The sequence below is a fragment of the Lissotriton helveticus genome, chromosome 2_2 (assembly GCF_964261635.1).
Source record: "Lissotriton helveticus chromosome 2_2, aLisHel1.1, whole genome shotgun sequence".
Classification (NCBI taxonomy): Eukaryota; Metazoa; Chordata; class Amphibia; order Caudata; family Salamandridae; genus Lissotriton; species Lissotriton helveticus.
Window position 1 is genome coordinate 373,254,874 of NC_136060.1, and position 17,528 is coordinate 373,272,401.

The following is a 17,528-nucleotide window of genomic DNA, read 5'->3' on the forward strand; positions in this document are numbered from 1 at the left end:
TATTTGTGGCTAGGATACAATTAGGATCAGCATTATTACTGCATGGCTGCCCTGAGGCCCCAATATAAAATAATAAACACTTTGTGAGAGATGAGGGACATCTAGAATAGCAGCTTTTGGTAATTAATTATATTACAAAACAGAGGGCCCAAATAGTATGGACAAGTGCCATGACAAAAAGACATTGTCTGAGGCCAACAGTTCTTTGACACCTGAACCCCAAATAAGACGGATGGAGACCATCTATTACAAAGTGCTAGATCTTCATTTTTTTACATGGCGTGCCAGGACTCGGGGCAGGTGTATGGTTTGGAACCCAAACTTTTCAGATTTTTGCAATTGCTTACCGCTTTGTCAGTTTAAGTCCAGTCCTGTCCTGGAACCTCTTTCCACCTTCTTCGGCTTCACATGCAAGCATTAATCAGTCTTTGAGTTGGAAATATTCTGTCATTTGGGGTTCCCACAAAGACAGCTAATTAATGAACTTCAGGTATTGTGGGATGAGTATATGTTAAGCACTTCGTAGTTTTAAGTCCTGTGGTCGATTATGATGTAAATATCAACTCAAGCTATGAAGGCATCTTAGAATAATCACTATTGGTGTTGGACCACTAACAGCTCCTCTTCTGCAGAGTTCTGAGTTTTGGGTGCTAGGTTCCAGAAGCCACAGCTCTGGTGCTCAATGTATCTCAATCCCAAAGAAGGAAGGCTACTTAAGAAGCTTTTAAGGGACTAATAGATGAAAGTGGTACAGAGCAGGAAATCAAATCAAGGGCGAACCCTTAAAGCCAGAACAAACAACACAGGTCAGCATAAAAAATGGCATTGCAGCAGTCGGTGGCTGCCAATGACGCTGCTGGTTCCCGCTGGATCCTGAGGGCGCATATCGCATGGAGCTACATCACGCGCCTTCTATGAACTGCTTCAACCCCCCACAGCTAAATGAATATCCTTCAACTACAACCAACACTGGTCCTACAACGAATGGTGAGTGCTGACTCTCTGAACTTCCTGACTCTCCTTTTACCTGCCACCATGCGACGCATGCCACCTCTGATACACATCACTTCTGTCCTCTAACACGTGGGGTCCTGGCTACTACCCTCATTTTCTGCTTGTGAAAGGCACTACCCCCCATGCCCTACAGGGATACTTGAAGGCCTCGCCCCCGGGAAACTCCTGGTGCATGCAGCCTGGCCTCCATGCTTCAGGTGTTTCAGCACCATGATCGTGGAATAAGGCTGCCTCTCCTCCTCTGGTCTGCTGCCCAGGGTCCGGGGCCTCTTCGCGCCCCCCTGAAATCGGAGACCATCCAGGGAGTGGCGGGGCTCGAGGGAGGGCACCGGGACACCAGTGTCTTCTATTTGCAGCGTGCTCTTTATTGCTGAATTTCTACCACCCTGGCCCTGTCGCATACCACGGAGAATCCCCCACTGTGACTGGCGATCGACAGCGCCGCTGGCAGTCAACATGGGCAACATGACGCACACCAACAGAAGCTATCCTTTGAGAGCAGACTTCTACCTTGCCAAGAATCACCTACAGACATGGCTTCCAACTAATCAGGAGGTGACACTCAAACAGACATTGATCTCAAGGAACTTCTGGTTAAGGGGAAAAACAACCTCAAATCCTTTGATACAAAGCTGGATATCCTCACCCCCCACTTGGATGCTATGAAACAACATCTAGGTGTTTGGTAAGCATGACTACTCACCAGTAAGGGTATCAAGGTGCTGGGAGTGTATGTGGGGGGGGGGGGGGTTTCGCAAGTTCCAGTCTATCAAGAAGGGGTTCTGTCGAAGACCCAGGTTTTGAGTTTTCTTGCGAAGATGGGGAGCAATGTTATCTGTCTGAGGTGGCCGTGGAAGGTCGTTCCAGGCACTGGCCGCACGGAAGGAGAAGGAGCAGCCTCCCGATATGAAACAACATCTAGAAGAGCACAAACACAGACTCGACCACTTAAAAACTCGTGTCTCAAATGTGGACGATGCCAAAGCTGAGTCCAAGGAACACCTGATGACAATGGATAAGTTCCTTGATGATTTGGAGGAAAGATCAAGTCGGAACAACCTCCGGATTATTGGTCTTCCAGAATCCACCTCCATCAACAAAATGGAGGATTTTGTGGAAGTTCTCCTCCACCAACTCTTTGGTGAGGATCTCTCACCAGTTTTTATAGTGAAACGTGCACACAACGCTCACTGGGGCCACGTTCTCCTCTGGTGGTTGTGCTGCACCCCATCATAGCAAAACTGTTGAATTACATAGATCTCGACACCATCCTCGACTTGCATGCGACAGACAGACCATCCTTGTCAAAGGAGAGAGCTCACGTTCTATCCCAATTCCACCCTACCAGATCAGGCGGCGCAACAAGAGTTTCTTACAGCCAAAAGGATTCTTCAAAAGGCAGCCATACCACATGCTCTTATGTACCCTGCGAAGCTACTCATCCCATTTGAGGGGAAGCCACACATTTTCACCTAAGTCAAGTCTGCCCTGAAATTCACGAAGCACGTCACCAGAGCCAGGCCATCATCCAGAGGATCTCCATGCGACAAGTAAAAATTCCCTCTAGTGACAATGACTAAGGATGACCCCATGGGGTACTCATGGGATATGCATTGGTGATACACCTGTGGGTGGGCATGTTGCGAATACTACCTTAAAGCTCGAGAGGCCAGACTGCGACTCAATGTTATTGCCTCTAGGGGTTATCGCCGAATCTTAAGTTCACCCATCAGTCATACAGAGTCCAATTCCTGACCATGGGTTGCCTGGCACACATTCGGTCACCTTGTATGACCGACAAGGGCGTCCGCCCGGCCTCTTTCTGTCTGCAGGGATGGGTCCCGAACCTATCACTGTTTTTCTATTGGGAAGTTGGGATGTAAGGTGGGAATGCTTTACTCAACCACTTTCTTGGTTGGAGTGGGTGGTGGGAGGATGTGGGTTGTTGACTCTTATTGTTGTCTGAAGTTGTATTCTTCCCCCACTCTGTTCCCCAGCATGGAACTGCTGCTTCACTTACCTCCTTCCACAGGAGACGCTCCCTACGATACTGCTATGCCCAACCCAAACACCCTTTCCTTATGGCTTCATGACCTTCACCAAGTGCCTTACCTGGAACATCCTTGGTCTGAATAATCGTAGAAAAGCTTGCTTAGTATATGCGTACCTCAACAGGATGCCTGAAAGGTGATAGTGCGCTTTACAAGTATACATACATTTACATTTACAGCACCATGTAGACATTTGTTTCCTTCAGAAACTACACCTCACCCAATCCTTGGCACTGGGGTTGAGCATGTGCTGGTGCAGGGAGACTACATCCCTCTTTATCTCAACTACACTAGGGGTGTCGCTATTATACTAGGTAGAGGCCTGCAGTGGCAGACGCGGCGTGCAATCTGCAATGAGAGCAGCAGATATGTGCTGCTTGCGAGTACCCTGCACTGGCAACCTGTTATACCAGCCGCTATCTACGGCCTTAATACCGATGACCTAGACTCTCTTTCCAGGATTTGGCAGCTAATTTCCAGTTTGGGACCTGGGGCTATAATATGAGGAGGAGACTTCAATGTTACATTAGACAACCAACTAAACAGGTCCAAGACATACAGGAGCACACATGCCCACGCAGCACTGGCACTTAACACAATTATGCATGATAACTGCCTGCAAGGCATCTGGCAGCACATGCATGCTACCTGTATTATGGTCCATCACAATGCATGGTCTGGGATTGACTATTGGTCAGTTACGCGGGATTCTCAGACCTGGGTCACACAAGTGTCACACCTACCTCACACCCTTTTCGACCAAGCCCTTGTCGTGTTGGAGTTACTGATCCCCTCCCATTCGTTCTCGCGTGCTTCCACCTGGTACCTGCCCTCCAGGGTGCTGTACGATGCTGCATTCCATGAAGAAATTCATACAGAGATAAAGTTCTTCAAACACAAAGAGGGCTCTGTCAATTTTCCAGCCATACTCTAGGAGGCCTTCAAGACGGTTATTCGTGGAGTGTGCATTGCAAAGCAATCTGGGGTCCTTAAAGCTATATGAGGAAGACTTGCCCTCCTTGAGCGAGAAATCCAAGTCTTAGAAAAGGAATATTTCCACTCTCATAACACAGACAAGTTAGCTGAGATCCAAGATAAATTAACAGACTTTTCAGGAGGCTACCCGCAAACCCCATCACCTGGACAGAGAGGCGCGGGATTGCTGCTATGGGGAGGATGACCACCCAAGCAGGACACTTGCAGGTCCATTACGCAAGCTTCTACGTATGTGGACCTCCAACCCTGCCGCAAAACTCTATTAAACACCATGAATTCCTTTTAAGCTATGTTGTACACAGCCACATAAGCCCGCTTGTACGATGATCTAAAAGAATACTTTGACATGGCACAACTCATCACGTTGGTCTACGCTCTTCGGGAGTACCTCGATTCACCTATCACGGTAGAGGAGCACATGTAGGATATTTGCGGTCTCCTGGGTGACAAAGCACCCGGCCTCGATGGCCTGACAACTGCTTTTTACAAAACATTTCCTCCGACCCTTGCATCCCACTAGTTAGCAATGCTCAGAGAATTGTTGGAGAAAGGCATCTTACCCATCGTCTCTCAGGGAAGCGGTCATTGTGATGATCCTAAAAAACAGATAAACTAGCACAGCATTGCAGTTCCTAAAGGCCAGGGTCCATGATATATGTGGACAATAAGATCTTTGCCAAAATCTTACCTTGTTACCCAAGATAGTCAGGCCGGATCAATTCAGGTTAATCCTAGGCCGCTCAACTTTCCATAATCTGTGCACCATCTAAACCCCCAGGTCCCGGCTGTCGCTGCTCTCCTTCACTTCGCAAAAGCCTAGGACTCCCTCGAGTGGCCTAACCTATTATTGCTATTAGCATGAATGGGACTGAGCTCCAGATTCCTTTGTTAGATTCAGCTCCTAAACACCTGCCCACTGCCCGTGTGTGGCTCAACAGAATGCTGGCAGAGCCATTCCCGGTAACCCGTGGAAACCAACGGGGATGCCCACTGTTGACCTTCGCGATGGCTCAGTCAACATCATCCCACCATAGCCTCAGTTTCATTTCCAGAGGGCTGGTGGTATCCAAGTATGCTGATGAGATAATTCTTTACATTCATAACCCACAAGTGAGCTTGGCCCCACTAACGCGCGAAATCATTCGTTTTGGTGGCTTCTCAGGCATTTCGATTAACTGGTCAAAATCTATACTACTTCCCCTAACAGATGGTACTCAGCACTTCCCTACAGAATACCCGTATGAGCTCTGGTAAGCCAACTATGGCAGCTCCATGACCAGGTTTGAAGATAGAATTCCAAATATGTCCCACCTGCCACTGTTGATCGCTGGGCGAATAGCGTTAGCAAAGATAGTAATCCTACCAAAGTTCCAATATCTGTTCCTCAACTTGTCCATCCGCCTAACGGCCCAATATCCACGCCGCCTGCGCTCTGACCTTATCGCACTGACCTAGGTGGGCAAACAGCCTTGGATTAAATGGGAGATCCTAACACTGCCTCTCAATCTGGGCAGCCTCGGTGTGCCTGACATGGCGCTCTATGCTCTCAGACGCAATCCCTACACTATTGGCTCTACCAGATGCAATTTCAACCATATGTAGCTATTGAGGCAGATCAGATGGAGCCTTGGCCACTCACCATTGCCCTTTAACCACCCTACAGAGCTCCTAGAGCAGAGGTGGACTTGGCGGATGCATGAGATGGGCATGGGACGGTGTACCGAAGACCCGCCAAATTACCTTGCCTCTAAGCCCCATCTATCTCGCTTGGGTGTAACCCCTGGATGCCACCCCAGCTAGACATGGGTGCCAGAATGCTTGACTGTTAGAAAGTGGATTGTTAGTAGTGGTGGTAAATATATATCTACCACTGGCAACAAGGCCACTAACACAGTCTAGGGTCAAAATAGGTCTCAGAAACCTATTCCATGCTCAACCCTTGGTAGCATGATAGCAAAGAACCTAGGAATATAGATAGATGACATGCTCACTATGAGTGAGCATGTAAAAACAGTCACTGGAACCTGCTTTGGCCTCATGAGAGCACTTAAAAAGGTCTTTCAATGGACCACTCTCCATGCCAGGAAGACCCTGGTTCAAACGCTGATAATAAGCTGCCTGGACTACGGCAATGCCCTTCTAAAGGGTAGCAATAAAAACCTCCTGGCTAGGCTCCAGGTGGTGCAGAACTCTGCTGCAGGCCTTATCCTGAATTACCCCCCCATCCCCACCCCCCTACCCCCTACCCCACGCTCACCATCAGAACCCTCTATCCGCTTCCTTCACTGGCTCCCGATTAAAAAGCATGCCCTTGTCAAACTTCTCTGCCTGGTGTGTAACACCCTGCTGGGGAAGGGTCCACTCTACCTTAGGCAGAAACTGTGGCCATACATCCTGGCACGTGAGCTTAGATGGAGCGATCTATTGCTTCTATGCATTTGGCTATTCACTCACAGTCTGCTCCCACACTGCAAAGGCACTCTAGAGATCCCTTTGGGGATGATTTGTGCACCTTACAAGTGGAATAAATAAATGAAATAAAATAAATAGTTTGGCTATGAGCAGACCGGCTTAAGTTCAGAGACAGGTATGTAAAGCATTTAACAACACTAATTCAGTTAATATTTAAGACACAACAAACAAAAATCCAACACCAATTTATAAAAACAGGAACATTGTGTCTTTAAAATGACACCAAAACTAAAACAATCCAATGTAGGTAGCCGATTATATGATTTTTAAAGATTTAGCACTATAACGCATATATAAACCCATAGCACCTATTGGGAAATCTGGTCATGCTAAACCGGAACAGAGTCTAAGTTTCAGGCCAACCGCAATGGAGCCCTGCTCAGCTACCCCACGCGGTAGGCCTCAGTCTGTTTTTACCTTCTGACTTAGAAACTTTCCTGGAGCTTTTTCTGCCAGGGTCCCTCTAGGCTCTCCAGCAGTCCTGGATCGACGAGCTCCCAGTAAAATTATGGAAGTCAGACCTCCGGAGCTTTCCATGGGGACGAACCAGGGATTCAGGCCTGAGCGCGATTGAAGGTCAAAGGATTGACTCTCGCGGCTGAGCCGGTCAAGACTTTTACCTTCGGACTTAAAAACATTTATGGAGCTTTTTCTCCCGGGGTCCCTCTATGATCTTCACCAAGCCAGGTTTGGTGAGGGTTCGCAGGCTTGGCCTTGGACGAGCTCCCGGTCCAATTCTAGAAGTCAGACGTCCGGAGCTTTTCAGCTGGACAAACCTAGAGGGCAGGCTGGCTCGCAGTTGAGGGTCGCTCCAAAATTCTGGAACTTTTTTCTGAAGTTCCTTTTGAGGTTCCAAATTGTCCAAAACTTACTCCAAGGGTCTGGAAGCTCCAAGATGGTCCTTGAAAGTTTAGGACTTCAGTTCCCACAATCCACTTGGACAAAACCCTTACAAATCCATTGGAGTCACTCCAGGCTGCGGATTATTGGTGGTGTTGGTCCAGGTGGGCTTTGTTTTTTTTTTTTTTGTTTTTTTTTAAAAAACCTTTATTTGAGCAAGCAGAAATGTACAAGGATGGGCCTACAACCACACGGGCCAGCCGCTAAAAAGGAGTAGACACATATCACATATGCCCGCAGAGGTAACCGTCAATCAACAATGCAATACTCCACATTATATACAGGACCAAAACAGGTTTTATATATATGAAAAAACAAACATACAAAAAGGCGAGAGTGTATCACTGAAGGTCAGCCCAAGGGACACAAGGGGGGGACAGCAGCGGAGGTGCAGTAGTAATATCCTAAGCACTAAGGAGTATGGAGTGGGGGGGGGGGGGGGGGGGGAGGGGGGCAGAGATCAGGAAGAAGAAGGGGGGGAAGAGCCGGAGACACCAGCTCAGTCCCTATATGAAGATTCCGGGAACGCCAGCCTAAGGAGATAGGGTAATCTCGATAGTGTCCACAAGGGGAGGAGTACAAATGTTGCCACGGTATTCGTTCCATTGACCCCACACCTTCACCCATGCCCTGGGTCTACCCCTGGCCACATAGACAGTTTTCTCACGGAACATGGACCAATCCATATTATCCTCCCATTGCGAGAGGGCAGGGGGCCTGGAGGCCCCCCAGAGTTGCGCAATGTCTCGCTTCGCAATCATATAGCCCAGGGTGGCCCATCTAGTCTGTGCCACCGAATAGTCCGTGGGCTCCCAAACATTCAAAAGACAGAGACGAGGTTCCGGTCGCAAGGATATCCCTGTCACCACAGTCATCAGATCAAGCACGGCCACCCAATAAGCAGCCACCATCGGGCACTCCCAAAGAATATGCAGGAAAGTAGCACGCAAACCACATCCACGCTTACACAGTCCATCGGAGGAAAAGCCCATCACCATCAGTCGCGGTCCCGTCACGTACACCCGATGAAGGATCTTCAATTGGACCAGACGGAGTCGAGCCGGTATAGCCACCTCCTTCGGAGAGGAGAGGGCCGATTGCCAATCCTCATCATCAAGTTCCAACCCATCTCCCATCCACTGTTCCCGAAGTCGGGCAAATAAGTCAGTCCGATTGTTAATCAACTTTTTATAGATCAGGGAGATAGTGCTATCAGGAAGATGTTCGTCAAGGATACGGTCTTCAAGTGGGGAAGAGTCAGGCGGAATCTCACCAGGAGCAAACACCGAAACCAAAGCGTGCCTGATCTGTAAATAACGAAAGAATTCCCGACTACTCAGGCCATAGTCAGCCTGGAGGGCCTGAAACGGGCGCACAGAACCCTTAGAATACACATCCCCCACTTTAGAGATCCCAATCAAGTCCCAACGGTCAAAACCCTTGGAAGACCAAAGACCGCCCAGACGTTCCGAAGCATAAAGCGGCGTCGCCAACGTCAAGCGATCCTCCCAGCCCAGGCTCACATTCGCAGCACGCCACACTGTCAAAGCAGTCAAAGTAGGTCCCACAAGATGGCGCCCAGCGGAGCGAGAATAGAGCACTCTATTAAAGTCACCTTCCGGAAGCTGAAGTTTATCCATCTCAAACGCCGGATTACGACCCGGAGAGAACATAGCGTGATTAATGGCGGACAGATGGGAAGCCCAGTAGTACCTCTTAATATCGGGGAGCGCCATGCCCCCATCGTACCACGGGATGGAAAGTTTCGCGAGAGCAATGCGCGGTCGCCCATCCCAAATAAGTTGCCTCTGAAGGCTCTCAATCTCCCGAAAATAGGTCTTGGGGATAGGATCATAATAATTCTGGAGAGCGTAGAGAAACCGCGGTAGTGACATCATCTTAAACAGGGCCGCCCGACCCAGTGGAGACAGGGGAAGCTTGCGCCAGCGGGCAACGTCCAAACGGAGCCTAAGCAACGGGGGAAGGAGATTACGATCAAAACGAAGGGACGGATCCAAGGTAACGAAGACCCCCAAGTATTTGAAACCATCCCGGACCACCTGAAGAGGAAGTCTACTCGGCAACGGAGGCAAGATACCAGATAAAACGTATACACAGGATTTAGACCAGTTGATGACGAGGCCTGAGTTAGCGCCAAAGGACGCAAGAACGTCAAATAAAACAGATAAAGACTTGCGAGGAGAAGTAAGATACAAGAGGATGTCGTCCGCGTAAAGCGAGACGCGGTCTTCGAAGTCCGGGGCCCAACGAATACCTTTAAGGGATGGTTCCCAACGGAGCCAGGCCGCCAACGGTTCAAGAGCGAGCGCGAACAACAGAGGGGACAAGGGGCAACCCTGACGGGTACCCCTGCCCAAGGAGAAGGGGGCCGACACTCTACCGTTCACTACAACTTGCGCCAGAGGTTCCGCGTACAACAGCCTAACCCAGCTAATAAACTCGCACCCGAATCCAAATTTCTCAAGTGTCGCCCATAAATAGGGCCACTCCACAGTATCAAAGGCCATGGAGGCATCCAGGGACGCCAAAATGGCCGGTTCAGTCAAAAGCCCCGCCCTCGCCAGCGCGCCGTGGAGGCGACGTAAATTCAGAGCAGTGTTGCGATGCGGGATAAAGCCAGATTGATCCGGATGGACCAACTCCCCAAGAACCGAAAGGAGACGGGTCGCCAAAAGTTTAGCCAACACCTTAGGTTCCACATTTAATAGGGATATGGGCCTGTACGAGGAACAGAGGTCACGCGGTTTACCCTCTTTGGGAATGACGACGATTGTCGCCAGACGCTGATCATAAGGAAGTATGTTCGGCTCACGAGATTCTAGAAACATGGCGCGGAGATACGGCGCCACCTTATCGGGGCGTAATTTGTACAACTCAATAGGCAAACCGTTCGGGCCCAGTGCTTTGCCCGAACGGAGCGATCGAACTGCATTGGCTATCTCATCATTCGTAAAAGGGGAGTCCAAAGCAATACGGTCCAAGTCGGTGACACAGGGCAAAGTGATATCACGCAGAAGAAGGCGGGAGTCAGCAACATCCCTCACAGACACGGGAGCATACACCACACGGAAATATTCCGCAAAACGATCAACAATGGCGGTCGGATCAATCACATTCTCACCACTCGCAGACTGAATCACGGGCACCACACGATTAACTCTTTCTTTCTTGTCCAACCACGCTAGGAGTTTGCCCGCCTTGTCACCCACATCGTACAATCTGCCCTGCTGCTCACGAAACATCACCTTTGCAGCGTCAGTGACCAGAGATTTATATGCAAACTGTTTTAGACCCAGGGCATGGAGTTTCTCAGGCGTGACACCAGATTCCAGCTCGTCCTCCAAAGCAGAGATCTCCCCTCAAGGTCCACCACCTCCTTCCTCCCTGCTCTCTTAGCTTCAACAATCAAGGAAAGGGCCTGTCCACGAATCACAGTTTTAAAAGCTTCCCACAGGGACACAGCCGAAGAGACCGACCCCTCATTTTCCAGGAAATATGCATCCATGGACTTGAGCAAGAGGGTACGAGTCACAGGGGAGGAAAGATACCAAGGGTTAATGGGAGCCACTCGGCCCGCCGCTTCTACCCCAACCTCGAAACGAAGCCAGAGCGGCGAGTGATCGGAAATACCCCTCGGCAAATGTAAAATCTCGCGAACAGCCGATGATTGGGCTGCGGGCATCAGGAAATAATCCAGCCGAGACAGACTGCCATGGGCCCCAGAATGGAAGGTGTATTGGAGCTGAGTAGGATGCAACAGTCGCCAGCAGTCCACAAGGCCAAAGGTATCTAAAAACCCTCCCAACCACTGCTGAGCCTGCGGGGTATCTCTAGAGGGATGGCGATCGTGAAGGCCGGAAAGCACCGAATTAAAATCACCGGCAAGAAAGAGAGTGCTATCAGGGAGATCTAACAAAACACGGCCCAAGTCAGTAAAAGTAGAGGCCTGCAAACCCGGGGGAACATAAACATTGAAGAGAGATAGGGTGCGGCCTTCATATCTACCCACCAGGACAGTATATCTCCCACGGTCATCATGAATCACCTCATCGATAGCCAGGGGGAGGGAGGTTCGAACAAGAATACCCACACCCCTAGATCCGGAGGTAAACCCCGAGTGCGCCACTAGGCGGTAGCCCCATCTATTCATTGCATAACAAACATTACCAATCAAATGGGTTTCTTGCATGAAAACAATGTCCGGTGACAAACGTCGTATACATTTTAAGACCACACTGCGCTTGATACGATCTCCCAGGCCATTAACGTTCCAGGAAAGAAATTTCAACCCTCTACCCCCCATCCCAACCGCCCGAGCCAAGACCCCGCATCCATGAGCTAGACATCAGAAACAGCAGCAAACACAGGATCAACTCGCCTTGAAAACAACACACAGAAAAGAAAAAACTTCCCAACCCCCCTCCCCCAAACTGAAGAGAAACACCCCCCACCCTGCACCCCTGCAAAAAGCTAAAGAGCCACCCCAACCTGCAGTGTGCCTGTCGCCCAAGAACCCCTATTCTACACAAAGACCCCGGAGGAGGAAAGGTCTCCGTTCCATCCACCCCCCGACCTCAGCAAGAACAAAAATAACAAACGAAAGACAGAATGATCACAATGTAGAGGGACGCCGGCCAACACTCCTGAGAATGTATTCAAAATAAGACATAAGAGCCGAACAGTTAGATCTCCACACCACCTTCGGCACCACCAGGGTGAGCGGCGGAGTCTGTCTCAGGAGGACGGTCAGGCAATGAGTCCAGCCAGTCATTAACAGCATCTGGCCGATCAAAGAAAAGGGTACGTTCATTGTATTCAACCCGGAGTCTAGTGGGAAAGAGCATGGCGTAACGTAGACCCCGATCCCGGAGACGTTTCTTGGCACCACGAAACTCCATACGTTGTCTCTGAACCTGTTGGGAAAAGTCCGGGTAAAAGTTCACCGTAGCATTCTCAAAGGCCACCGGGCCCTTCACCCGCGAGGCCTGCAGGATAGCGTCCCGGTCTCTATAATGAAAAAGCTTCGCTACAATGGGTCTCGGCGGGGCTCCCGGCTTGACTTTGCCCCCTGGAACACGATGTGCACGTTCCACCGTGAAAAGTTTTGTGAGACCAGAAGGGGCCAAGTGGTTCAAGACCAGATCCTCAACCAGGAGATCCACCGAGTGGGGTTCAGGGTTTTCCGGTACACCAACCAGGCGAACATTGCAGCGACGCGCCCTATTTTCAAAGTCCTCCAGGCGACGGGTCATGAAGTCGTTCCCCCGACGGAGATTTCCAATCTCTGTTTGGAGCTCCGAGACATCATTCGTAAGGCTAGAGGATTTAATATCCAGTGATTGCACCCTCTCATTCGTCTTGCCGAGATCAGCACGAATCAGATTCACCTCAATAGCCACGGTGTCAAGTTTGTGGGCCAAGGCCTCGTACTGTAGGCCGATGGATTCCCTCACACCCGAGATGGCGCCCATGATATCCTGTAGGGAGGGCTCCGCCGACTCTTCCAAAATTCGTTCGGACGCTATACTAGAACCAGGCAGGGCAGCTCCGGGGGACCCCTTAGAATGGGTATAACGGTCCATTACATTTGATTGAACTGGAGCTCCGCGCAGAGGTGTTTTCGTCTTGCGCGTCTCTCTGTCCCCTCTGCCCGCCATTTTGAAGATGCGTCACAGGACAAGCCACCAGGTTCGACGGGCCCGACACCCAAAGTACAGGATCAAAAGTACATAAAAAGGGGGCACAACTCGGGTAGAGGTCGCCAAGCCAGCAAATAGGTCACATGAAAGCCCAACAGCCGATCTGCCTCCAAGTCTCAGCCGCAGCACGACATCCACCTCCGTGGCCCAAGTCGGAACGGAATCGAAACCGAAACTTAGGAAGGGGGGACCCACAAGGCCAGATCTCCTGCCGTTGTTGTTCAATTGCAGGACGGCTACAGTACCGCACCCCGTCCCGGGCGCACCTCAAGGGCGGAGCCCAAAAGTTCAGAGCACCATATCTCAGGAATACGAGATCCAAATCGATTTCTGAAAAGTGCCAGGGTAATCAGCCAAACGTCCCCCACACGAATTCTTGCAAGAAATCAGGATTCAGCCAGGATAAAATGTCGGGAGCGGCGAGGGTCCGGAGAGCGCTGTGCTCAAGCGGCCATCTCGGATGCCCGCCAAGCTCCTCCCCCAGGTGGGCTTTGTTAACCTGTAGCTTTAATCCTTTTGAAGTAGTTTAGGTCCACAGGGCTGTAGTTCCTGATTGTGCAGCAAGCACAGTCAGACAGACTGCAAGGCCTGCTTGGTGCAAATCAAACCTCCAGCATGGACCCTTCTTCTTGTTTCAAGCAGCAGATCTGAGAGGATCTGCCCCATCAGATACATATTCAGTGTTCTCGGGGGTCAATCATGAGGACACTCCAGTCCAATGAGGTAAAGGGCATCTTCTCCAAAGCGTGGCACAATGGTTTGCCAGAAAGAACTATTTCTCCAAAATTCAATATGGCTGAATCTCAGCAGAGAGGCAAGAGCTAGCTAAACCAACCTCCAGGATGGCTCATCTCCATAGTCTCCCTCCCCCTTGCATTTGCACAGTCCTTCCTTAAGCCTGCCATCTGGCTAGGTTCAGAGGGGATGGGTGTAGATGGACCTGGCTTCTTCTGCCGGTCCCCTTCTACCTTTGAAGCTCATGGTTTATGACCCCTCCCCTTTGCTATGGCATTCCTGTGTAGCAGAACCCTCTCCTCCCAGATGGCTCCTCACCCCGGATGCCACTTATCACTACATCAAAGTAGCCTGGCTAATTCACTTAACTCGGACCAATCAGGGCAGACCACTGGGAGGCTGAATTTTGGCTTATAGGCACGAACGTCTTATAACTTATCTTCTGTACATGTTAGAATAAACCCATTGACTTCATATTGTTGGATTTATCAATACCATTCGCCTAAGTCCTCGAATTATATTTTTCAGCTACCCTAGCGTTAGTTAACAATCAATAACTTATTGCCATGTTAACCTATGTGGCCAGGGATCTACAATGGGAAAATGAACTGAGCAGGGTTTATAAAACATGTTTTATAAGGACCCTGCCTATATATGCAGGACCACCAAATCTGAAACACCTAGGGGAGACGTTAGGGGTGCTGAATATGTAAATATATTGTGAGCCTCACTCCACAGTAGTCCTAGCACAAAAGTCGATTTTAGCTAGCACTTTACTACAATGAGTGAAATCAGATGTGCAATGTCTCTATCCCCAGGCATATAAACCTCTTTTATAATGGTCCTCCTTATAAGTACCTGACCCTCCCTTCCCCACCACCCCCTGGGCCACCTAGGGGAGAACCTGGGGTTACCTAATATGGTACACCATTGCAGTGTATCGATTTTTAAGTGCCCCAATCACCAAAGTCGAGCTTGAGCACAATTTACATTTTAAAATCAGTTCTGCAACACAGGGCTTCTTTTAAACTGACCTCAGGCTCTCAGCAGTGCACACATGCAAGTGCAGAAAGGGCTGCTGACCTCTAAACTGTCATACCCTGGTATATACTAGGGACTTAAAGGTAGTTTTAATCCCCCTACCCTATTATATACTAGGGCCTTATAGAGGAGGCCATGCCAATCATAGGGGTACCCTAACACATAGTGTACCCTAGTGTAAGTAGGTGTTTTCACTGTAGCCCAGGGACAGTCAGAGTCAGTTACCGATAGTACCAGTCAGCAAAAAGTGGGAGTGCTCAGGGCACAGGATGACTTTGCAACTGTGCCCGAGAGTGAGACCTCACAACTTTCTCCAATCTGTAGTTAGAGGACCAATTGTTGCCACCATTCGAGACATCTGTTACCTCGTGCCCCAAGGTCTTGGAAATGCTTCTGTATCACCAACTCCGGGCTGCCTGCAGCTCTTTACACAACACATTCCCAGCACCCCGCTCACAATTCCAGCCCTGGAGCATATGTTAACAAAACCATTACTACACAAACTAGTTACTCGACTATATTCCATCATGCAGTCATTCGTGCCAGTCGCCCTGCAATAGCTTGCACCTCATGAATATGAGACATAGACCCCCCTCTAAACGACATCCAGTGATCCTACTACTGTGGCCAGACAGCAACACTATCTCCCCAACTATAGGCTGCGATCGTTACACTTTAAGTTTCTACACAGCCTTTACCGCACCCCCACCCACCTTTTCAACATGGGGCTTGTTGTTGATGCGCAATGTTTGAGATGCACCTCTCTAGAGGCCACCTCATACACTTAGCGTGGAGATGCCCTAGAGTAACCGAGTTCTGGGAAGGGGCATTTTCAATCATATGCACTATCACTGGGCACTATCTACCTTCCAACCCTCTTGAGCCCTACAATCACCACCTTATTGCAATGCTACTACTATTAGCTAAGCGCAGTGTGGCCATCCAATGGAGCCGACAAATTGCCCCCACTGAGTCTCCTTGGCTGCGAGACACTGCTTATTGCCAGAAGCAACTGACCAATTTCTAGGATTTGATGCCTCAGCGATCTCACCGCAAGGGTTTTTGGGAACTGTTTCTTGCTTATAAGGGCCAACCTCGCCATAAGGGTCTGAATTCGAGGTTAGTCCTCTGCACAATGCCTCACCATGCCACCCCTCACCAAATGGTGTAAGGATCTCAAACAATCCATCCCAACTGTTGGGATGGAGTCTCCCTGCTACCTTGCCACTGAACCCGCATGTATGGTCGCGTGATGCCAGTGAGTTATTGAGGGCCTGAGCTCACTCAGTTGACAATGTTTGTTTGGAGTCCATGTGAAGGAGAAGGCGTTCTGCTGCTGCTTACTGCTATGCACCATATGTTACCGCATTTGTTCCTTTTCATCCCTAACCCCTTTTTCTCATTCCTCCCCCTCTTCCCTCTCCCATGTTTTACAGTTGTGACACTTGTCATGTGTTTTTAATTATACATGCAAATACAAATAACTTTACAAAAACATTTTAAAAAGTGCAACACCTCCGTCAGCAGAAAGAATACTTCTTTCAATATATACAGATGGAAATTATAATCTTTGAATTTGGGAGACAAATATAAAACTTAAAATCTAAGAAAATAAAGCACACTTCAAAGACAACATTGTGAGCCAGAAATCACTTTAAAAAGAAAACAAAACCTACCTTAAAGACTGAGCAACTATATTTTCGCATATTGTGAGACAGTGATTCACTCGATCTTTCTTGTTGGTTGATGGTTCCTTCTTCCTACAATTTCAAGAAAGTTTGCACAAATCAATATGGTGTAATGTAAAATATGAATAAATCCCAGTTTACCAAAACCCAGGACATTCACGGTTTGCAGAATCCGGACACACTCTCACAATACTAGTTGACATTCTGAGAAACACATTATGTAGTATTGTTTAGCGAGTAAGTCCACACCTGCAGTCCAGCAGGTCATAGTTAACAGCACTGAGGCAGGTAAGGGATTTATGAATGACTGCATTAAAAGCATAATTCAGCAGTGGCTCCACTCTATTCTCCTGCATGATGCAATTTTTTCCTTCACCATGCTAATAACTTCCCTCACAGTACCATTCTATGAAAGCCTTTGAACCCTTGCATGTGGTCAGATCAGGTTGCAACTGTGTACAATAATATCCATCCTCTGACAAGAAGGTCTGCTTTGTACATGCCACTCTACAATAGCACAGCTTTGGGGTAATAATCTGCAAGAGTTTAATCACCTTAATTCACACATTGCCTCCTATTTAAGCAAAAGAATACTTCCCATGGTACATACAGTCAACAGCTACAACGTTGCCGCCCAAATTATAGCTTTCTAAATATAATATCACTAGATAAAGTAAAATGGCATGTATGATGCATTATATGTATTTCTACAGTTGTGCTATGTTTTTATCAGTGTTGTGCAACCTGATTCAAAGGTGTATTAACTAGGATAACTTGGTCTGAATAGAGCACTTGATAGCATAGCTTCAATTGTGAACCGCCTCCATTGGAACCTCCACTTCGCATTAGCCAGGTCAGCAGCATTCCTTTAATCAACAGCATAAGGATGACAGCCTAGTCAGCTCTACCAA

At 48.9% G+C, this 17,528-nt stretch overlaps 1 protein-coding gene across 2 annotated transcripts in view; it reads right to left on the bottom strand.

Annotated features, from left to right (window-relative positions):
* The window catches only part of HTT (huntingtin), a 1,924,961-nt gene that overhangs the window by 1,797,734 nt on the left and 109,699 nt on the right, over positions 1-17,528 (bottom strand). For both annotated transcript variants that reach the window (XM_078678546.1, XM_078678545.1), the window contains exon 2: positions 16,606-16,689. In XM_078678546.1, the coding sequence (XP_078534672.1) occupies positions 16,606-16,689 (84 nt within the window). The remainder of the gene's footprint in view (positions 1-16,605; positions 16,690-17,528) is intronic.